This window comes from Dermacentor variabilis, chromosome 11 (assembly GCF_050947875.1).
Source record: "Dermacentor variabilis isolate Ectoservices chromosome 11, ASM5094787v1, whole genome shotgun sequence".
NCBI lineage: Eukaryota > Metazoa > Arthropoda > Arachnida > Ixodida > Ixodidae > Dermacentor > Dermacentor variabilis.
In genome coordinates, this window is record NC_134578.1 from 30,849,802 (window position 1) to 30,873,755 (window position 23,954).

At 46.5% G+C, this 23,954-nt stretch overlaps 1 protein-coding gene across 1 annotated transcript in view; it reads right to left on the bottom strand.

Moving 5' to 3' along the window:
* LOC142563103 (plasma kallikrein-like) overlaps nucleotides 1-19,274 on the bottom strand; it is a 33,070-nt gene extending 13,796 nt beyond the window's left edge. The window contains exons 1-4 of the mRNA XM_075673629.1: nucleotides 18,585-19,274; nucleotides 12,039-12,124; nucleotides 11,299-11,332; nucleotides 7,989-8,062 (exon numbers count right to left, since the gene is read on the bottom strand). Coding sequence (XP_075529744.1) covers nucleotides 7,989-8,062; nucleotides 11,299-11,332; nucleotides 12,039-12,089 — 159 coding nt within the window. The 5' untranslated portion in view covers nucleotides 12,090-12,124; nucleotides 18,585-19,274. The remainder of the gene's footprint in view (nucleotides 1-7,988; nucleotides 8,063-11,298; nucleotides 11,333-12,038; nucleotides 12,125-18,584) is intronic.
* Nucleotides 19,275-23,954: the final 4,680 nt, after the last annotated feature.

Sequence of the window (23,954 nt, forward strand, 5' to 3'; positions counted from 1 at the left end):
CCCCCCCTTCCTCTTCTACCTCCGGTGCCGTTTACGCGACGCAGCACGGTGCGCGTCCTCCCCGCTTTCTTCCCTTGCGCGCATAATATTGAGCCACCATCGTCGGCTGATGTTCGCGCGCTTTGGCTCGCACATACACGGTATACAGAGCGCGGCGACGAAGTTATCCCCCTTGGACATTATATGGAACATTACGGTGACGCCGACCCTAACGACGATGGCAGAAATGCTCCTGCAGTGTCCATATATTTGCTATGGCAGTAAATGTGCCGCAATCTTACAGCAGATTTATACATTTGCTTTCAAATGCAACAAAGCTTGACGAAGGCCGAGCCGAACGATGCCTGCTACTGAACCACATTCTTGCCTTATTCGTTGCAAAGTTGTCAAACTTTGCAGGCGGACGCATACAGCGCTTAGAAAATTGACCGGGGATTGGCGCAACAGGCCGTGAGCGAGTTGGCAGCTGCACAATGAGCGATACACTGGAGGACGAAGACGTTGTTGTGCGCGCCACAACGATGTTGTATTGTGTTTGATAATTTTTTACTCCCTTCATCCTTGTCCATTTCTTTTAACGGCGCAATTCATGGCCAAACCCCCACTGTGCATATGCGCCACGCCTGCTCAGGGCAACAACAGCAACAACAAGATGACGGCGCCCCCTATGAGAGCCTCAGTTAATGAATCGGGAGCCCGTACACGCGCCTGTACCGCTCGTGCTCAGGCATTAACCAAAGAAGAAGACAACATACTCGGAGAACCAGACATAGCTTTCGGTACAATGTCCATCGGCCCCGCTAAATCCGCCGTAGCTCCTACGTCATCGGGCAGGAACGTCCCAGTCGACGCGGTCCCACCGGTGCGCCAGCAGGAGATAAACAACAGCGTCTCCTCAGACCAGACGTCCACGTCTACGACGCCGAGGCTACTCGCTGTCGCTGTGCCGGGCAGGGAAGACCACGTCGTCCTTGTCAACACTTCTGCAATGCTCGGGCCCATCAGTCCGCAGCCCAGTCCAGAACTCGGGTCGGCGGCGTCACCGGCAAGCCATTTCCTCGACCGCGACGAGACGCCCCAGGACGAACGCCTCTGCACGCAGCTGTGTGTACTGTGGGCCGCCATCACGTTTCCGCTGATTCTGTCATCCTGGTTGCTCCTCGTACCTTTCGTTATGGGGAAAGCGATCGGAGCGTCGGGCAGGCCGGTCGTGCCGGTCACCCCGCTTAATCCTCAGGCGACAACCGCGTTCTCCTCGCAAGGAATACCGCCTACGTGCCTTCGTCCTGTCGTCCCACCCACGCAGCCCTTATTCCTATCCGAAAGGCAAGGCGGCGGCCGGTCACAGGCGGAGGCCCATATTTTGCTTCTTCGACAATGCTAAAGTCACCGAGGTTGGCACTAGTCGAGCGCCCCCGCAGTGGTTTAACTACATGTTCGAAACGCTGCCGTTTGCTCTCTGCCCAAACGTCGTGTACTCGTCAATGGGCATCATCGACGGTCACCTCACGAGCCGTCTGCCACGCTTCGATCAGGACCACGGCCTGCACCAGCTGAGGAACGTAACGGAAACCCAGGGCTTCCCGGACACCGAGACCTTGCTGGGGCTCGGCGGTTAACCAGAGGACGCCCCGCACTTCTCGAGGCTTGGCCGGGACGACACCGTTATGGAGCTTCTCATGAGGAACGTGGTCGACGGCATGCGAAACTACCACCTCAACGGGGTCACCGTGCACTGGGTGGCGCCCATCGCGGGCTGCGGTGGGTCCGACGACATGCTGGTGCTGGCAATGCTGCTGCGCCGCCTGCGCGAAGCATACAACCGCCACAGCATGTCTCAGCTCACCGTCTCCGTCATTCTGGAGGTAGGAGTCGACAACGAGAATCTGGTGGACAGCGTCGCCGACGTGGTGGACTACTTGTTCCTCGGCACGAACGTCCTTCACTACGCAGGGCAAGGTCCCTACCCTGACGTCTGCACTACATTCACTTACTACGCGCACCAGGCGATCACTAACTACTCGAGGGTGGCGAAGCACGTGAGGCTGGACCAGCTCTGCCTCACGGAGGAGCTGGCCCCGTGGTCGATACTTGGTTTTGAGGAAACGCGTGGTTCTTGGTTTGGAACGACTGGCAACGATCTTCGTAGGGCGCCGTTCTACACCGCCTGCCACAACAGAGGTTTCTGCAGAAAGGACACCCTCGGGCCCTCGTGCATCGGGCACCTGACGTACGCGGGACCAGCGAGCTCGAGAGGCCGAGCCGCGGCGCTGTTCGTGGTCACCAAGCGTCGATATCCTCAAACTGCGCATCAACTTCTCCTGGATATCCGGTTCTACAGGGCGGCCCACTTCCGTGCACGCTTGCGTGCTCGTGCGGGACTTGCATCTCGACAATTACGCGAACCAGTGCGGGCAACCGTACATGCAATACCTGCTCATGGAACACATTTATAGCGGCACACTCGGTCAGACGTGCTTGAGCGGGTCTATACTAGACGCGGCCCCTTTGTGTCGAGCGCCACAGTTTGGCTGAGCGCGCCAAACAGAGGTCTACGACGGGCGCGTTATTGTTATTCTTAATTTCGGACAGCATGCGTATACGACAGGCAATTTTTTTCCTTACGCCATCATTGATTAGCAGATGTGTACTCACGCTAATTTTGAAATAGGTCTCCGTCGATGTTCTGGAAGACAATCTGCGACCATTTTCGCGTGCATTCTCAGTGTGACCCATGAGCGCCTGAACCAACATGTGGCTTGTAGGGTGACTTGTCTTTCTTCCTGCTTTTATAAGAAACAGTTATTGCTTTTCTATCCATATATCACCTCGAGAAAGTCAGCTTTGGCGGAGCATCATTTTGTTGTTACGAGGGATCGTTTAGAAAAACTGCAATTCGAGCAAACTGTCAACTGTAAGAAGCGTCGCGAAATTTCACGACTGTCAAAATAGCGCGCTCTCGAGTGATAATGCGTATTGTGTGCCGGCGTTATTCTTCTAAAGAAGTATGCTGTCATGGTCACCCGTGTTCTCTACAGATGCGCCCCGAGAGTTTCCCATGATCACGTAACTTCAACGTTCCTATTCAGGCCTTTGCATTGAAGTTCTCTGCCCGCCCCAAATACCGCGAAAAAGAACCATCTTGTTCTACTGCACGGTTATCGCTTTCTGAAAGGATGCCGTTGTGCCCTATATAAGTGATCATCAGATATTGACACAAAGCAGGTGTTCATGTTGGATGTACAAGAGCTCCGCATAATGAACTTGCGACGTAGGACAAACAACTGCTGTTGTAAAACAAGTATCAACACCTTTTTTTTTTCTGGTGGTACGTGCGATGTTCCATAAAGTTCAATTCAAAGGTCCCAACCACGATCCCTGGCCAATCGCGGCTACTCCATCACAGAAATTTCGCTACGACAGCAGCTTAAAGGCTCCAGTCTGTATTGTCCCCGCCCGTACCACACGATGGCCGTAGCCGTCGAGTCACCTCGCTGATCGCGATGTTAACCTTTGAGACAGTGGCAACTACTCGCTCAGAAGGACTGGCCAAAAGATAGGTAACATTCTTAACGAGGCGAGGCGTCCTCCTCGTAAGGTAGAGCCCTTAGTAGCTTGCGCCACTCCGCGTGGCTGCTAGATCAGCCATCGCTGGTCAGCGCAATCTCCCAGGAGGAAGGGGAGGGTGAAGAATTATGGGGAAGCTCCGAGGGTGTGGGTATTGCCAGGTGCAGGCGCATACTGTGGGCTTTGCTCCACAATAGCGGAAGTATGAGGGGTATTTTGTGAGTTTTAATACGTGAAAGGTAAAGGCACAGGGTAATGGATTTGTTTGTAGTTGTCACGCGACGGCAACTGCCCGGTTAAGGCAATGGTGTGTGTTTAGGAGGGGGGGGGGGAGGGGGTTAGACTTAAGCGACTGCTACACCTCTTAACTCATCTACTACGACAGCAGCATTCTCCCATAACCAGGGCCGCGACTTAATACTCGCTTGCGTGTTTTTCCTCGAATAACTTGGCTCACCCACTACGGGGAACTGGACAACAACCTGGCAGTTATAGGGCGGTCTGTTACAGGAGAGACCACCGCGTCTCTATAACAAACCGCCGTAGTAGTCAAGTCCGTGTAAGTAGTAGTAATGTGATGGAACCACAATAACTAGCCACGGTTGTCAGTTGAGATACCGTAGAAAATTGCAAAAGCTATCAAATGTAGGTCTCAACAAAACGAAGCAAGAATTAGTCACAGCGCAGGTTACGTTAACCAGAGGGGTGTAATTTGCCCCGAAACAATAAGAAGTTGATCGCATTGCACCACAGACCACACTGTGACCAGGATGGGTTCACCTGGTAATCGTTAGAGACAAAAGAAAAATAAACTCTATTCAAATGGTGACTTACACCAGCACTTACTGAACCATACTTACGAGAACTTACACGAACGCGGTATATCTTAACAGCTTGTTTCCGTAATTATTCCCTAATGCGAACTGTAAACTATGTGATGATATCGAGGAGCCACCCTAACGCATATACACTGGAATTGCGAAATAGTTTAGAGGAGAATTGCTGTACCCGTGGGTCAACTGGGGCCGTGCTGGAGAGCCGCACTAACTAGCTCAGATCTCCAGGACCAACTTTGGGCCATCCAGCAAGCCCTGGAGGCTATCGAGAGACAGGGTCTCTCTGCTGCCCCCTGCGCGGCCCAGACCCAGACCATCAGTTTTAGTTGTCACACAAAGACAAAATAAGACAACTTCGACGTACATGCCCATATATAAAAAAAACGCGATTGAGAAAGTCTACTTAGACAAAACAAATTCAGAGCCTGAAAAGAAATACGCCCAACTAATGAAACGAGAAAGAAAATGTAAATGATGCAATTATACCATGCACGCATGCAACATTCCATCGTCTCTATTACCACAATATCTCAATAAATGCATATAACGAGTACGACGACCTTGTCTTTTCTCGTGTCGGCATTGGTTAACACGCCTTCATTTTTTTCCTTTTTGACTTTACTGCCATGGTAGTTGAAAGTTTGCAACTGGAGAAGGTTTTTTGATCAAGGGGATGCTATGGACGTCGACTTGTAGAGCGCGTCTAGCGTGCTATTCCTCACTGGGTTAAGGAGAAGCGGGATAAACAGGAAAAGAGGAAGGTACATGGCAGGCGACATTAGCCGCAGTAAAATGAACTATATATACATCTTACCTAATACTGCGTTATACGCTAGCTGGGTTCGCAGTATTATTCAGCTGCTTTTTCCTGGAGGCCGTCGTGAGGCCAAATCTATGGTCTTGAGCGTCGCCCTCACCGTATTACGCAACCACCGCACACTAGGGGCATCGAGTTCGCGTTTCTTCGCTACATGCACGGTTGTGAGCGACAGGCACCCATACCATTACGCTGAGGAGTCACTTTGTGACTCGTGAGGGTGTTCTGTGCCCCAGCTTGGAACCATGGAGGAAGGGAAAAAATACTATAAAAGGAAGCATGACCTCAGGCAAGTTAGCCAAGGCGAGAGAACTTCCGCTCACGCCGGTCCGTCCGTAATTTTTTTTCATGAGGGTTAATCTGCGTGTTGACTCCTGCGATTGGACATCGTTGCTGGACCCTTAAACGAGAAATCTATTTCTTGGTAGCTATTCGTCGTCATCGGTGATGGCTACCCACTCTCTCTTCTGCTCCGTTCTCTGCATCCTTGGTGACAAGATTGCCGTTTGCCTCCCACACGGTGAGGACTTACCTATTTATTTGGAAATGGATCAAGGGGCCCCCTTAAAGGGCATTTATTAAGAACAAGCTTTAGCTTGGATGCTCCTATTTAAATACATGTAAAAGGAGAATTCGTTTTTCTCAGCAACCGCTGCTCCAAATTTGGAGAGCTTTGTTACATTTAAAAGAAGAACATGAGATCTAGTGACAGTTGGCTTCGAATTCTTTTAGGGCGTAACATTTTCATTAAAAATTGGCAACAATCAAACATCTTCAAAAAACAACAGAATCAAGTTTACAACTCTGTAACTGAGCAACAAAAAATAATATCACAATTCTGTGAATTGCATCTAATAGTACGTCTAAAGCGGTCAAAATTGATATGTTCCAGATGAATCTCGAAAAATTTTGTAATATGGAAATACTGCTTCAGCAGAACCTTTGTAAACAACGTAGCAAATTCACATAAGATATAAAATGACGTATTGAATTAATTCGTATGTAATGAACCAATGGATGCTGTTTACAGAACCGCGATATCTGCTTCTGATGCTTCTGATGCAGAATTGGTAAAGTTCGTGCTTCTATTTGTTTCAAACTTTCGTATTTTTGAAACTCTTTTTAACAAAGTTTACGACCTAAATCTAAATCCCGCTTCCAACAATCACTATAATTTAACCTTCACTTTCAAATTCGACAAATTTCATTAATATCGGCCCAGGGGTTACCTCAGAAAAAACATTTTTTTGCGTTTTACATGTATTTGAATAGGCCGTCTCGGAGTTGGGCCCGAGCTAAAGCTTCCCCTGAAGGGTAGCGTTGCAAAAGTTATCGAAAAAAAGTAACAAAAGAAAACATAAAATGAACATTTATATCTATAAGCGGAAATTCAACATGTAGAAGCAAACTAGAAGCAAGAGCGGCTGAAAACACAACATAAACACTATGTATCAGGGCCAGGCAGCCAAAGAAAAAGAACGTAGGAAACACAGTTCTATAAAAAACATACCATAGTTCTGCACATAAATAGTTTCAATATTTTCATGATAAAAAATATATCATGGAGTAACTGATGGTATGCGTGTTGAGTGACTGGCGGATTATTTCTAGGCGAGTTTCTTCAAATATGCTTTCGGTGAGTGTTATTCCACAGACGAATGGAACGTGGAAGCGCTGATGAGCTAAATGAATCAGTACTGACGGGGAGACGCGGGGGAACCTTGGGTGAGTGTGTACTGTTTACCCTATTCTGAGCGACATCTAACACAGTATTCAGGTAACTTCCATTTCCAGGAGCCTTCCCTTACATTTTTATCTGTAGGTTTTAAAATTGCCTTGTTGCCCTCCTTCTCATGTGGGCCCAGTTAGCTGGCCCATCGGTCGAAGAGCCCTGAAGCACTTTTGTCTTGCTCCTATGTGTCACTTCTGTATGGCCTAAGTATTTTTTACTCTTCCTCCATGGATGACATGCAGACTTTGAGAATAGTGGCGTCCGTGTACATGTTTCGGAGGCGACAGCAGGAGATACTGAGCTAGCACAGAAGGACAGGGCTGTATGCAACGAAGAAATTGTCGAGAAGCTCGCCGTGTCCATTGTGAGAGCCTTCTGCCGCCTTATGAAATGATTTAAGATTCCTATAGGGGTCGCTGAAGTCTTCGTGTTACTTTTTTAAGTACGTTTACTGCACTGCATGTGCGAAGGAGGTGCTTTATTGCTCCTATGAACTAATCTCACCGCGGTCGAATTCGTTCGCTTGTATCGACAATGAATAATTTATGACTTTGCAGGTGTCAGCAATGTACTGTCGTTCACACATTACTCGCCGCCAAACGCTCAGAGACTGCGGCATAATGATGAGCACGAGCTCATGGGTTCGTATTCATACTACCACGGCCACACATTGATCATAGCTGTACGTGAAAATTTACACCATCTAGCATTGTACATTTGCCCTAGCACATGCTTCTAAATCAGAGGCTGTCTGCGTAGTTATCAGCGTGGGTAACGAAGGTGAACGCCAGCATGGGTTGCGAAGGTGAATGCCAGTAGTTACAAATTGGCAACAGTTCGACGTGCATGATATCACGGAGAGTATCGATTAAATAAATAAATAAGTGAAACTGCCGAGTAATCGAAGTGGCAAATGCGTTCAGCGTTACAGTAACATTACCTTTGTTTCAACTAATTTCTGAACAGTTCTCTATATCTTTTTATCAACGCCGCATGTTTTCATATAACACATGAAGCTTAAAAGTTCTTATCTTACCATCCATGGGAACTGGTCTTCTTGCGCTGCCTTGCCGTTCACGATTCTTTTTGAAGGCTCGGACAATCCGCATTCTTCGCCCAACGAAAGCAGGACAATGTTTCAGTAAACGTAAAGTGAAAAAAAAAACGTGCAAGCAGAAATGACAATGTTCTCGCACTGGCACACGCACTTCCCCAAATTGGCGTTGCCTTAGCAATGCGTACATTGTCTTCTCTGCACAGCCTACAACAACAGTGTCATTTTCGTAAAGGGCACGGTCACTTGCAGTGGCCTGCGGACCTGTGCCGTTCCTAAAGCTCGCGCTTTTGATACTGTGCGCCCAATTGAGCACACCTGGATTGCACATCAGAGGCAAATGCACTGATAAAAATAAAGGTACTTAAGATATCTTATATACATGTTGAAGCACTTTTGAGCGCACCGTTGCTATGAGTTTGAATAATTTTGTTTGTAGCGTCTTAATGAAACGACTTGATAGACGGCTGGGTTCTACTTCACTTTCAATGGACAGAGTTAATTGGCACCTGAAGAACTTATGACTTGAGCACATTCAGATCGCTGCTTTACCCGCACGGTTGCTATGAGTTTGAATAATTTTGTTTTGTAGCGCCTAAATGAAAGGACTTGGTAGACGGCTGAGTTCTACTTCATTTTCAATGGATAGAGTTAATTGGCACCTGAAGAACTTATGACTTGAGCACATCCAGATAGGCCTTACCCGTCATCGCCTCTATCGGTTTGGTGGTATGCTGGTCAACCCGCGGTACACGATTCAATTCTAGTCTGCGCCAACTGCATTTCGACGGGCAGCGAAATGCAAACACGCTGACCACTTACGATTAGGTGCAAATTAAAAAAAAATCACCGCCTAAACACTCTCTACAGGTGCTTAACCAGCGAAACTGAAACGTGCGGCCCCGGTGTTTATTACTGGGTTAATCCAAACGATTCATTAAACAATGACTTGGTAGGCTGTCGGATCATCGGTAGTATGTTGCTACATGCGCTCGCCTGTACCAGCGTGTTCTTGTGCCAAAGCTGCCGCACCGGCACGGTCTCGGCGAGCTCGCCCCCGGTTCTGCTCTCGCCGTTGCTGATCGAAGGCTGCTTGCTCCTCAGGAGTGCGTACGACGCGTGGCCTACCCATTTCAGAGCCGCAGAGAAACTACTGCGGCTGCGCGCTCGGCTGTGACGGACAGCAGCGACGTCACTACTGGCGCAGCCAATTACGCACCTTTGTTCTTTTTTCGCACATGCGCATGGGGTGCACCGCAGCAGTTTTCGGCGCACAATCGACAGTCGGACGGACGAAAGAATTGGCTAGCCATAGACAGCTTCGCAGTAAAAATTCACGCAGAAACTACTCTGGGAGTTGTCGTAAGTATACGTAAGCATTGTGCAACTTGCTCTTCTCCACGCAGTCCGGTGTCATTACCAATATTATAAAAAGTGATCCGACTGGTACAAATGACAGCGAAGTGGCGACGTGAACTGCTGCGGACGGCTGTGCAAGGTGAATTGCTGACGTAAGGAAACTACTGCAGTTGGCGGCGCCAGGTGCGCTGATGACGTTCCGATCATTATTCAATCATTTATTTACTCGCAAATGGCCATCGAGAACGCATCTTGCAAGGGGGGAGATACGTTAACACATTCGTAAGGAATTAGGAAGCAAAAAGCACCTGTACAATGAATGGAATATTCCCGTAACGCAGCAGTATGGAACAATAATACGCTATTAGCAAAAACAATATCAAGAGCAATAACATTAAGAACAGTAAACACAATAACATGATAACATTGTAAATGTTTTACCTGCATACGGTAATAAATACAGTAAACACTGATGTTGTTTTATTAGTTTGTATATAAATGTAGGAAAGAAGAGAGAAGATGGCAAGGCGTGTTAGATGGTATAAACGGCATGTTGATTGATTAGAAGATTGTAAAATGCACTGTGTTTCGATTGGCGAGCGATGTTTTATGGAAGAGCGTTCCATAAACGGACCGCACGGGGCAAAGCTGCAAAATTAATGGCGTGCGTATTGCCATAAATTTTGGTGTAGCTGAATTGTGAGTCCTTGTGACGTAGTTGATGCTTGTTTTTAGGTTTGTTCAGGAGAGGCTAACTGTGTGAAGAGATCTACGAAATAATACTAGAAGGGAAATGTAACGGCGTGTAGTTTGTGGTTGCAACGAAAAGTCGACTTCTGTTTGGGTTATACTTGACTGGTTACTACAATTTTTTTAACGAAACCGATGGCCCTATTTTGGATGCTCTCTAGGAGTTCGATGAGGTATTTTTGACGACGAGAGCATATAGAAGAGGCGTACTAAATTTGTGACCCTGCAATAGTTATGTAGGCTAGTTTTCGTAGTGGTGCAGCCGTTATCGCTCTTTAGCGGCTTACCCATCCGCGCCGCACCATTACCAATAGTGATGAACCGTACTCCGGTGGTGGCTACGCATGGAGTGGCCGCGTGGGCCGTACCTTGAAAGCGGTTTACGATGGAGGCAGAGTGCGGCGAATGCTGAAGGCTTCGTAAGCGCTGTGTTCTTGCGCTAAGTTCGCGGTGAAGCGAGAGGCAGCGCGAAGGTGAGTGAATTCGCTCACTGCTGCGGGCCCTACCTTGAAAGCGGTCTACGATGGAGGCACAGTGCGGCGAATGCTGATAGCTTCGTGAGCACTGTGTTCCTGCCGCTTCGTTCGCGGTGAAGCGAGAGGGAGCACGGAGTCGAATTCACTCACTGCTGCGGGTCCTACCTTGAAAGCGGCCTACGGTGGAGGCATAGTGCAGCGAATGCTGATAGCTTCGTAAGCGCTGTGTTCCTGCCGCTTAGTTCGCGGTGAAGTGAGAGGCAGCACGAAGGTGAATTCACTCACTGCTGCGGGCCCTACCTTAAAAGCTGACCAGGGTGGAGGCAGAGTGCGGCGAATTCTGATAGCTTCGTGAGTGCTGTGTTCCTGCTGCTGAGTTCACGGTGAAGCGAGAGGCAGCACGAAGGTGAATTCACTCACTGCTTCGGGCATTATATTGAAAGCGATTGTCTTACGTGAGGAACGGACGGACGGTTTTCGAATTTGGGCAAGCATAGAAATGGCTGCGTACTTAAAATTTCCAGGCACTCGGAAAATAGCAGGGGTAGCATACAACTCCAGTTATGCCTTGGCATCAGTACGCGCTGATTCTGCATAACTGCCTACTGAATTATGGCTTGAACATGCGATTATGAAATGTTATCCCTGAAAAATTGCATAATTCTTCATTATTGCGCTATCACATAAATATCAGAATAACTACTCACCTGGACTATTTATTTGTAGTTCCTCCGCAGACATCTGAAAATTGTAGTTGCATGCGGCTATGAGTGTAAGGTGCATTTTGTCATGATAAAAATGGAACAACGAAGTTTTCTATTTTAACGCTGAAATGTGTGAAGTTGCGATTTATTTGTTAAACTAAGTGATATATCGCATTTGCATTTTGTTCCGTTGCTAGACAACCAGCGCAGCTGGTCACATTGCATGCCATATTGTGTTTCGTATTTCATAAGTGCTCTGTAATTAGTTTTACATCGCAACATGCTTAATGAGGAGCACCGAGTCAATATTAATTTTCCATTTTTTTATATACAGCTGTTTCCGACATAAAAATTGCCTTATTTTGATTCCTTCGTATATCTGCTGCGGCACATATTTTGAACTTGAATATAAATATGACATCAGTCTGCTGGCATATTCGGCTATTTCCGACATTAGTCCTAATGATTAGTAAAACAACGGAATATTGTAATAGCTATGGGAGTACGTGGGCGTCCGACAATCACGTACCGGAACAAGTGCCTCCGCGCTCAGCTTCTTTATATTTTCCATAAAGCAACACAGAAGTATAGCCTTAGGCCAGGTGCTACTGATGAACAATTTGCATGTCAACTTAAATTTTTCAGTTTAGGTATATGACAGTCATCTGTCACACACTAGCTCTTTGCATGACCGTAACACAGTGGTAGCACGATGTGCAGGATATAACAGATGCACAACTCACCAACCGGAAAGTTCCCAGTAGTAGGTTCATTCCAAGGAAGACATGAATCATGGTGCTGTGCGAGTTTTGCTCGCCAGCCTGGACTCCTACGCATGAGAGCACATTCGAACGTCCGTCACCATGTTTCGAAGCAATCCTACCATCTTATTCCAAGCATCGTAAGCTTTACGTACCTTATCGATTCGTGTGGGTTTAATCAGCATTCAGTAAAGACTCACAAGTACGTAAAAAGAAACTCTAATAATGATGCACAAATGACGCATTGATTTGAATGGTCCTAGTTGCCTATTATCCACGTTAAATGCCACCATCTACTTATGTACGCGACCCAATGCATAGACTTTAGTGACGGCAAGTAGTTTCTGCACAATGCTGACACCCTAGGTTTCTTCACGGGCAATTTTAATGCCTACTGTGACTAAGGACTTGCATATCTTTCAAACAAGGTCAGAGACGGAAACCAGACTGCAAACTGAAATTCTAGCCTTGAATTTAAGATATATGCTGTAAAGAATTCACTGAAAGCTTAAAAATCATGTGCAATGGTTTCAGATAGCGAGTGCATGACAAGTGCATAGTCTGACACAGTTACGTGTGTACTCTGGGAACAAACTCAACCACGGCGATAGAAACCATACAAACCTACTAGTGATCGAGTTTCTGGGACAGACATTACACACGTTTTGTAGCTCTTGTCGAGTGTAGAGCTGTCGTGCTTCAGGTGGTTGTAGCCGAAGAAACTCTGAAGCGAACATAGTCGATTCATAGTGTCCAGCGATACAGCGTCGCTGAGCGATGCCGGCGAGAGAGGGAAACACTTCATTTGCAAATGACTGACAGAGTCAGAGGAAACCAAGTTGTGATTTACTTCTTGACAACGAGGGGGTCTTTTCGCCAAATGGTCACGAATCTATGCATGAGTCTTAGTGACGACATACGTATGGCACAAAAATACCCGCGCCGGTACTTTTTTTTGTGAATATCATGTTCAGTTACATCCTTGTGCAAATCTTCACAAAACCGGAACATGCCTTTAAGCTAAACCCAGTGATAGCGAACTGATTTTTTTATCTGCAGTTTCTTAGTTTTTTTATCTGCAAGCTCAACGCCGGCTTCTACCACAGGCCCAGTAAACACCACCGAGGCTTTTACTTTGTATGAGGAATATAGATATTATTGATTGGAAAGACAGAGAGGTCGACCTGAGCTAGTGCGCTCTATTCTGCTACTCTGCATTGGGGAGAGGGAAGGGGAGTGAAAGTACTGGGATAGACGATGATGATAAAAGAAGTGGTCAGTGCTTATCTACATTAGCCGGTGACCCTACTAGTGTGTATACTTTGGCATAGAAACATCGTTCACGGGTTTCGTAGCATCTCAATGTCATCCTTTCCCTTCCTGTCACCCTTTCACCCTTTCCTAATTTTTCCGCCCTTCTACATATTTCTACACAGTGTCGAGTGTGCAGTCATTGAATAGCCTTATGGGCTGGAGTCTCCGTCCCTGTTACCGGTAGATGTTTTCTTTCTCAAGAATTAACTAACATATGGCAAATTAGCTAGATTTGTGGATAATACCGATTCGTCTAATTCGCTTAAACTTTCAATGCCAGCCTAAGTGAATGCTCTACAGCCATGTCGATGGGCGACTTCACTGTCAGCTCCCTGATAACGCAATGCAGAACTGACATATATATACAGACGCTGCGCACCTGTTTATTGTTAATGTAGGGGCGCCTTCTTCCCCTCCACTGAGTGAAAATTTCTCAAGCTCATCAAGGCTATACCCTTTCTCTGGAAGGCAGTGATGCCTTCCACTCAACCGGCAATACGGCTGCTTTGCAGGTGACGAAAAGCTCAACATCGCAACTTCTCAGACGCACTGTTAGCCTCTTCAAAGTAATAGGCACAGCGAACAAGGCTAGCCACGTTTTCCGGAGCTTTACGGCTTTCCACCAGTCTTTGCTGTTTAGTTTGGATGACCGAGAATGGCTCTGACATGACGGCTGAGAAACGCCATATCTGAGTTCAGCAATCACAGTGCTGTAAAGGAACTACTGTGCCTTTCAGGGATGGCTGCCAATGAAGTTTTGCGAGGCTTTTGCGTTGTCGGTTGTATCCGTAACGAATTTCCCAGGAAGATTAGGGCGTCCGAGAAAAAAAAAAGAAAAGCTCTAATTTTCTCCAACTCTTGGATTTGAGTTCAGGTACGGAACGTGTCATCATTCTCCGTATACGACATGCCGTGATCGTCGTCGGCTATTCGAGGTACGCTCAGCCGTCGCCGCTTTCGATTGCTGCTTTATAAATCGCTCCTTTTTTTTTGGCACAATGCAAGCGTCAAGGTTCGAAGCAGACGTCTCACAGGGTCATCGAGTGATTCAATATGTGGTTCAAAATCTATCGCCGTATGCTCACAGTGACAGCTCCTTGCTGAAGTATAGTGTTGTACGTTGTCCTCACTATGCCCACGTGACAGAAGCAGAGAGTGAGTTAGGGGTCACAGCAGAAGGGCGGCTGTTGTTTTCATTTTTTTTTCGCCACCATTCCTCGTGTAATACCGCTGACGTGACTCATGTAATACTGCTCACGTGGTTAATAATAGTGACGATGATTACACAAGCTGTGGTGTCGTCAAGAAGAAACAGAACAATACAACATCGATGGAGGGTAAGCAGGAAGTGCAGACTATAAGTAATGAAAAAAAAAAACTATCGCTGTTTCGCAGCCAGTCATCCGATTACGTGAAGTGTCTTAGCCAACATCGCTGGGCGATCTTCTATGCGCCTAATTTGCTTTCCTTTTATCGTGTCGCTGCGAGTTGGTCTGAATACCTCATTATCTCTCGAAGAGATCGTCGTCGAACGCGTCGTCGAGGCGTGGGTTCGCGCGTTATTATCTCGCGCACCTAACAACTTCTTGTCGATTCCTGCGTCCGTGAGGCTTGCGAACGCGAGCCGCAGCTATTGTTTGCGTCTATTGTGAGGCTGCGGCGGAGAGAATCAAAACTTGTTTCAGGTAAGCAGGCTGTCGATCACCATTCTTGCAAAAGGAATGAAATACTCTTGCGGGAACGCGAAGGGTCGAACAAATGAAGGATAAGTAAGGATGAATCAATACACAATAAAGCTGCCTGCGCAGAAGCAACACCACAAGTGACTGACACGCTGTGTAAGCGAAGAGCTACGTATTTCGTAGAAGCTCTTCGTCGCCCACGAAGAAACCAATCATCAAAGGGACTGATGTAACGTGTCAACAGAGGTAATGTCTTTCTCATCCGGGCGTTGTCTATGTAAACGAAAATAGCATATGGTTAACATTGAGCGGCTAATGTCGTAAACGCGCAGTAGATTACGCCAGGGCTGTATAATTGGCCCCAGCAGGCTAGTGTCTCGTCCGGCAGTCTAATAATGTGTTATTTTAACAGGAAACATGCACCTGCGGACTCTATACCAAACATTCAGAGAGTATATTGACATGCGTGTCGTACTTCTCTGATCATACTCCTTTCATCAACATTTTTCTTTGGTCACATATCATATATTGCCTTCGTTTACAGGGCGCATCAGCTCAGAGCTGCAGGCAACAAGGCGGTGCGGAGGCCCTGTGATCCGCTGACTCAAACATCGATCCCTCTAATAAACTTTGCGCAATTGAGATTCCAACATTGCTTTTAACCTGCATGTTTTATTCATACTTTTGCATGAATTTTGCGTGATTTCAACGAAAGTACGAAGAACTGTACAAATTGTGACTGCATAGAAACTCAAACTCGAAATCAAGTCAGTCAGCCTTAACGAGACAATCATGCACTGTGTCAGCGCAATGAGCTGTAGGTTTCTTTCGTTCACAGCACGGCGTCATTTTTTTTTTACGACTAGCAAGCCATAACACAAAAACAGCCTTTACGAAGGCTTGAATTTAAGCCACAGAAGAAAGTCAATCGTGGAAGCTGATTGCTTTAGAATGCGTTCGTTGAACAAATGTAACACCCGTTCTCACGACTTTCTCTCCGTGGATATAGCAGGGCTGGCCAGCATAAACTATCTCGGTACGCCTGTCGTTCAGCCTTACAAGGCTCATTATCGAAAGCGCTGGGGCCACTTGGGGTCGCTGCCTGAGAGAAAGCGCTCTTGAGGTGAAACGTATGTCACCATAAACATTCAAACTTTATTGTCGCTACTGTGTCGAACGCAGATGGTATTGCCAGGCTACCTGTGCCGATGAATGAATTACGTCCGAACGGAAACTAAATGCGACTTTGGGCCACTGTTTCCTTCTGCGGTCTAAAAAATCGCATATTTTGTCATCACAGGCGTGGCTGTCGTTCTCTTTTTCTCCGTCGGCAATCTTCTATTTCCAGTTCTGCGGACTGCAGACTGTTTATCGATTGCCAGTTGTCAGAAATAAGCACGTACCAGAAAAATGTGCTTTTAGTGTTTGCAAAAATAACGATCTGTAAACGTTTGGTTTACATGCTTCAGAAATACTTTCCAAATTGCCTGAATGTTTGCAGGTGCTTTCTGAAGAAAAGAAAAAGACACACTACAGGAGAAACGATTTAGTAGGTTCTATGTCAAAAGGATACATAGAAAGGCAGGATAGTTAGCCAGAGGTGTAGTTCTAGTTGGCGACCCCGCACGACGGTAAGGGGTAGGCGGATAAAAGAGAGAGAGAGAATGGAAGATGAGGAGCTAAAGCTTGGAACTAGCTTGGCACCCGCTTAAGAGCGTCTTGATTGCCATCTTTTTCCGTTAATGTCTTTGTATTAGACTTCGATTCTTAAGTTCTTGGTGGCGGCAAAACGTTTCTTCAATTGTGCATCAGTTGTTATATCAAGGGTCTTCTAATGTCGTTGTTTTTTGGCTGAGCAACAACACTGCAAGGCCATACCATTTATTAGATGCAACCTCAGGGAGCATCCTGCTGTCTAGTACATATTTTCACGACGATAATTTTACAGGTCCATGGAGCTGCACGTAGTTTTTGATAAGGGATGATTTGCTGCGTAAATAGCTCAAGTGAAACAAGTCGAGGCTCCGAACGTTGTTGTCTGTTTTATGGAACAATCACTTTACCGTTGCTTGGGGAGTCTGCTTTGGAACGCTTACAAGACAATATGGGACGCGATGATCTAATGAAGTAGGGTCCGTAATAACGTAGAACTCCCTAATCTAGAATTGTTCCCAAGAAAAAGTGCCAGCCAATGGTGCTAGCGAAAGTAATATCAGTGAAGGGAGCCAGTGAATGATAAAAATAGCACATGAACATAAGAATTCATTAATTGAACCCCGGTATCGAAAACAAAACGACAAATAGATCTTACGACTATTAAGCTCGGTTAACATAGCCCCAGTGTCGAAAACTATTTTGATTTCTGTTGGAATCCATACCATTTGGTGGAAGCGACAGTGCATGAATCAGTCTATCTTTATTTGATGCTGCAAGCGTACCTACGTTCCGGTTCCAATAAAAACGTTTCATGAATGTGATAGTATTAGAGAAACCCCGGCGACATCACATTAAAATTGTTCGCTCAAATCACGAAGAAATACAAAACTTGCATTTAGCGTCAAATGTAAATTCACATAGCACAGGATTCCAAACTTCGTGCTACAAATTAACCAAGCAGTCTAATGCGTTCCTTCTTTCAATCTAGGCACATAGTATTTCTCCTGACAGCGTAAACTATGAAGGTTTGAGGGAAGTCCGGGTAGATTTGAGCGTGTTAGACCCCACTCATTCGGGCATTTGTTTACATAGCATCTGACTCTTGTGTTTATTTCGGCTGCAAACTGTATTATATATTACGGCGTTTACAAGAATCACCGCTGACTAATTTTGTTTACATTGTACAGTGTTTGCTATAAAATGAACAATTATGTATCTGTTACGCTTGAACATCAATATGTCGATTGGTATTACTAGTTGTGGCGTATAAATTACATTTGGCCCTTCACATTCTTCGGCACTGCAGAACGTTCCGAACATTGAAAATTAAGGCTTTCTGAACGTTATTTAACGGTTAAGTCAACTAAGCGAAACAAAAATATCTGCGCATGCCGACCAAGAAGAATATGACGAGCCCAACACTTTGAAAGCTGCCGACATGAACTCTTGTGCAGAACGCGCGCACAGGAACATTGCTTTTCAACGTGAAATAACAATGCGTAATACTTATCTCTTATGCTAAAATGACATAACCCCATTGACAAGAACTACATGTTCGCCAAAAAATTTTGACACACTAAAGCAGCTATTCTTGAAACAGCGGCTGCAAGCAAATGCTGAATTCATGATTCACCAGGTGATTACTCACTCACCGGGCCGGATCGAAGTAATTCCATAAAATTAGATGAAAAGAAAAGGTTCTGCTACTAATAATCATTATTTTCTGCAACTGGTATGAACAATTCCTGCCATTTAATTACTAATCGTGGATGTAAGAAAATTGTTTTACGCGCAATAAGAAATGTGCGAGAAATTGGGGCGCTATGAAAAATATCCAACTGCATCTAAATATATCCATTTTTACTGAACCCCTTACCTTGAAAAAAATACGTATTTCCTTTGCCGTATGCAGATCTTTGATGAAAAACCAAGAGGCGGTGTCGTTTCCAGCTGCACACTACTCCAATGTTATGTCACTGACATCCGCAAAGAAAATGCAGAAGTTCAGGGGAAAAAATTTGGTGTTTCTACGCAGTCCGCAGCAACCGCTGTTGCGAAGAGTTCAACAAGCCCTACCGACAAAAATAAAACTATCACATGTCATGGCAACTTTGACCTTGACACAGATGAAAAGTCAGGCTGAGGACAAGGTCTTTCCTTGATTTCCTTTGAACGCCAGCCGCCACAAGCCAAAGATGAAGCCGTCCACACTTCTCGGCGCCTCAGCTGTTTCCACAAGAAGCCGCCACCAGCACAACCACACAATGAAGAGTTCTTGAAAGCCTCCCCTAGGGCCTTGCACGATTGTCGGCGTGTAACAGAGAAAAAAAAAAAAGAAAAATAGAGAGGCCTGCAATAACTGTTTGTGACGTGGTTGCTCAGTTGCTGTTTTCGAAGACAGGCGCTTCTTGCGCTCGGCGGTAGGCTGACGTGCGCTCGATGCGAAGCGAGATGACGATCGGTCCAAATGGAAGCGTGCGAACACTGAGCGACCGAGAGAAAAGCGTCCGTTCTTCAAATTTACGGCGCCTTTTTCGACGCGTCCCTCGAGCAACAGGTGCCGAACGTATCGGGGCCTAGCTCATGACTGCGGCCCAAGTGAGAGGTTCCTTAGGGAGGGGGGTTGAGAGAGAAAGCGGGGAAGGTTATCGCAGGCTCTTCCCACTGTTGCGACGGGCATGCACAACAGGCGCAGCTCCGGCTTCACGGTGGCGCGAACCGAGAGAGCCCAGTGTGGGGGCGAGAAAGGGAGAAGAAGAGAGAAGTTGGTAGAGGGAGCGGGTGATGCTTCCGTAAGACAATGGGCGTTAGAGAAACAAGGGCACACAACCTTTGGAGGAACATTTAGAAACAAGAGGCCCGACAGGGCATCAATGGCCGCCCGTTGAAATTGAAAACGCAGACTCCGCTTTCTCCCGCTTCCCCGTTTTCCTCTTCTAGCTTCTTCTCGCTTCTCTCGTGCACTCTCCCACACGCACTGTTCCTCCGTCTTAGCACTGAGACAGGCTCGGCGGAAGCTACAGACACGAGCAGCAGGCTAGCAGCTAGAACCGACGGGGGAAAAAAAGAAGAAACGGGCAACCGTTTTCAATGGGCCAATCAAGGGAAACGTAGAGGAAAGGAGATGAGGGCGAGGAGGTTTGCTTGCGACACACGCGGGTGTCTTAGTCGAAGCCAGGCGGCGTGATTTACGGGGCGGAGCGTGTATGTGGAGGCGTATGTGCGTGCGTGGTCGTATGTGTGTGTGTTTGTGTGTGCGTTTGTGTGCGGTCTTTCTTGTGCACGTGTTCTGGTTTCTTGCTTCTTCCTTCTTTCGCTTCTGTTCGGTGCTTTTCTTTAAGCGACGCTTGCTCAGATCCCAATGGAAACAGCAGTGACGTAGGTAGATCAATTCACGGCGTCTGAACCGAAGGAGTAGCGCTGTAATCGCGTCGCAGACAATCCGGCGTCTTGGACCGTCCAGTGCAAGCATAAACAATGCTCGGCTTCGCACACGTCAACATAACGCTAGGTGCATTCTAGTTGAGTGCGATAATTTATAAACCTGCAATTTTCTACGCACTAAAGCCGTAAAAGTAACATTCGCCAGAGGGTAGTTGGCTCTATTCATAAGAGCCGAATAGTCACAACACAGCGAGACCTCAGTCACGAGCGTTCGGCCATTGCTGTAGTGGGCCACATGTGGTTCTGTAGTCACCGAAAAACCGGAACGCCTTTTTGTGCAACAGAAAAACCACAGAATCATGTGTTGATGGTCCTCGGAAGTAAGCGATGAGCTCTGGATGTGACTTCTCTACTTGTCCGCTTGGAGTCAGCACATCATGGCACACTAAGTAGCCCATGCATTAAAGTTATAGGGTTTTACGTGCCAAGACCATTTTTTATGAGGCAGGCCGTAGAAGGGGACTCCGGAAATTTCGACCACCTGGGGTTCTTTAACGTGCACCTAAATCTAAGTACACGGGTGTTTGCGCATTTCGGCCCCATCGATACGCAGCCGCCGTGGCCAGGATTTGATCCCGCGACCTCGTGCTCAGCAGCCCAACACCATAGCCACATGAGCAACCAGGGCTGGTAAATATCCCATGCATGAGAAAATCTGATCAAAGCTGACGCAGCAGTCATATATCAACCATATTGCACATTTTCTTCTGATTCGTTAAATCTGCAACTTGCATTAATATGAAGGGGCCGAAACTTGGTCAGTAGTGGAAGAGAATCAGACCAAGTGACGACATCAGAAAATTAGCCGCTGCTGCATGGGAACAGTAGGAGAAGTGCGCTTGACGGTTGTAAAGAAGTGACACAATACTAATTTCGTGTGATAGACTTAATTGATTGGACACTAACAACGACATTATAGGACAACGATCAAACCCACCTTCACTTTATCATATATAACGGTGGCGCTGCTATGTTAACTTTTGACGCTGGCACAGGGTAATTTGTAGGCCTCCTTTCAGAACCCCTCAGCGCAATTAGGCATGGCCACAACATATGCGTCCAATTCCTCGGCTCAATCAAGCAATACAGTCCGCGAGCTCAGCCACGGTCCATGACATGCCACTCCGATGGAGAGAGGAAAAACATAACTCTTGTCAAGCTTCGACAAGAAACATCATGGTCGTTTTTGCGGGTTCCTTTGAGCATTCAGACTATTATGCCGACGAAATTCTTGGCGTCGACACGTAAAGGTACGGAAACGGCGAACATTATAGCATACTATTTCCTGCGTTCACTTTCTTAGTTCAGCTTGTTCATTTCCGTCACCCCGCTCCCGTTTATTTAGGGCCATGGGTCTCACGCGTGTTCATTCCCTTACAAAAATGATTTCCCACAGTGCGTACACTGGCTATAGTCTTCTTGTAGAGTGCTTCGGCTTGATATAGAATAATTATTTGGCCAACATAATATCTATAGACTCTAGCGAAACGTTGATAACGTGTTTCCTTTTGTCTACACCCATTGCATTGACTTTCTTCCAAACAAAAGTGAATAAGTTGTCGATTTTTGGTTTATTATTACTCTATACGCATTCTAGAGGGCGTCTAAAAATGTCTAGTAAAAGCAGGTTGTGCCGCTCTGTCTTATCAAAGAAGCCATTCAGCTTGCTCAGCCTTGAATGTAACAAACGCCTTATCGCAATTTAGTAAATCTCGTAAACAGCGTTTAGTCAATTAAGCAATAGCCTCAGTGGGGCGAGAGCTGACGGAACATTGTTCTCGTTTCATGGTCGGGAAGGCTCATGTAACTAACACTCAGTTCAAAACAAAATTGCCCATTTAATTTAATTGCATTGAGCTGGGGGCATGGAGCATGTACTAGCTCAGTGATTCTTGCAACTCGGCAGTTGTCGGCGAGCTCATCACATGATATAGCTCAAAAACTGACACTTAGCTGAAGCGGTGGCGCAGAGGTAGAGCATCCGCCTCGCGTACAAGAGGACCGTAGTTCTAATCCCGGTGCCGCGCAATTTTCTACCGGATAAAATAAAGAAAGAAATCCGCGTGTTGCTAAAATTGCATAAATAGGCCTGGAGTGCGGCGTGATCCCGGTGACCAGAACCGGTAACGCACTCCCTCACTAAAGCAGGATTGGCCACCCTGGTGCAGTACTTGGCCACAACCTCCTATATGAATACAACAATCAAACCTGGACCCTCAGTCCCCAGCAGCTGCGAAGCAAGTGACCACGGCGGCGGTCAGACCTGTGACGCAGCAGTGGGGGCTAAGAATCTCTCGGTCCGGACAGGCCACCATTGGAATCTGAGCCTGGCAACGTTTAACGCTAGAACATTATCTAGCCAAGCGAGTCTAGCAGTGCTAGTAGAGCAATAAGCGGGCAGCAAATGGGATATAATAGAGCTCATTGAGGTTAGGAGGACAAAAGAAGCATATAGAGTGCTAAAAAGCGGGCGCATCCTGTGCTACCGGCGCTTAGCGGAGAGACGAGAACTAGAGTCTGATTCCTGATTAATAAGGATATAGCTGGTAACATACAGGAACTCTATAGCATTAACAAGAGGGTGGCAGGTCTTGTGAAATCTAATAAGCAGTACAAATTGAAACTCGTACAGGTCTACGCCCCTACATCCAATCATGATGACCAGGAAGTCGAAAGCTTGTACACTATACTGATGGGCGACTTCAATGCCAGGGTAGGCAGGAAGCAGGCTGGAGACAAGTCAGTGAGGGAATATAGCATAGGTTCTAGGAATAGCAGGGGAATAGCAGTTATTAGTAGAGTTTGCAGAACGGAATAATTTGCAGATAATGAATACCTTCTCCTGCAAGCGGGATAGCCGAAAGTGGACATGAAGGAGCCCGAATGACCAGACTAGAAATGAAATAGACCTGATACTCTACGCTAGCGCTGGCATCATACAAGATGTGGACGTGTTCAGCAAGGTGCGCTGCACTAACCATAGGATAGTAAGAACTCGAATTAGCCTAGACTTGAGGAGGGAACGGAAGACTCTGGCACTTAAGAAGCCGATCAGTTAGTTAGCGGTAAGAGTGAAAATAGAGGAATTCCGGTTCAAACTACAGAACAGGTATTCGGATTTAACTCAGCAAGAGGACCTTAGTGTGACAGCAATGAACGACAATCTCATGGGCATCATTAAGGAGTATGCAATAGAAGTCGGTGTTAACTTCCTTACACAGGATGCCAGCAAACTATCGCAGGAGACGAAAGATCAAGAAACGCCAATATATGAAAGCCTCTAACCCTACAGCTAAAATAGAACTGGCAGAACTTTTGAAGTTAATCAACAAGCGTAAGACAGCTGACATAAGGAAGTATAATATGTATAGAATTGAAGATTCTCTCAGGAACGGAAGAAGCTTAAGAGCAGTGAAGAAGAAACTAGGAGTAGGCAAGAATCAGGTGTATGATTTAAGAGACGAAGCCGGTAATATTATTACTGATATGGATGAGATGGTTCAAGTGGCTGAGGAGTTCTGTAGAAATTTATAGAGTACCAGTGGCACCCACAACGATAATGGAAGAGAAAATAGTCTAGAGGAATATGACATCCCACAAGTAACGCCGGAAGAAGTAAAGAAAGCCTTGGGAGCTATGCAAAGGGGGAAGGCAGCTGTGGAGGATCAGGTAACAGCAGATTTGTTGAAGGATGGTGGGCAGATTGTTCTAGAAAAACTGGCCACCCTGTATACGCAATGCTTCATGACTTCGAGCATACGGGAACCTTGGAAGAACGCTAACATAATCCTAATCCATAAGA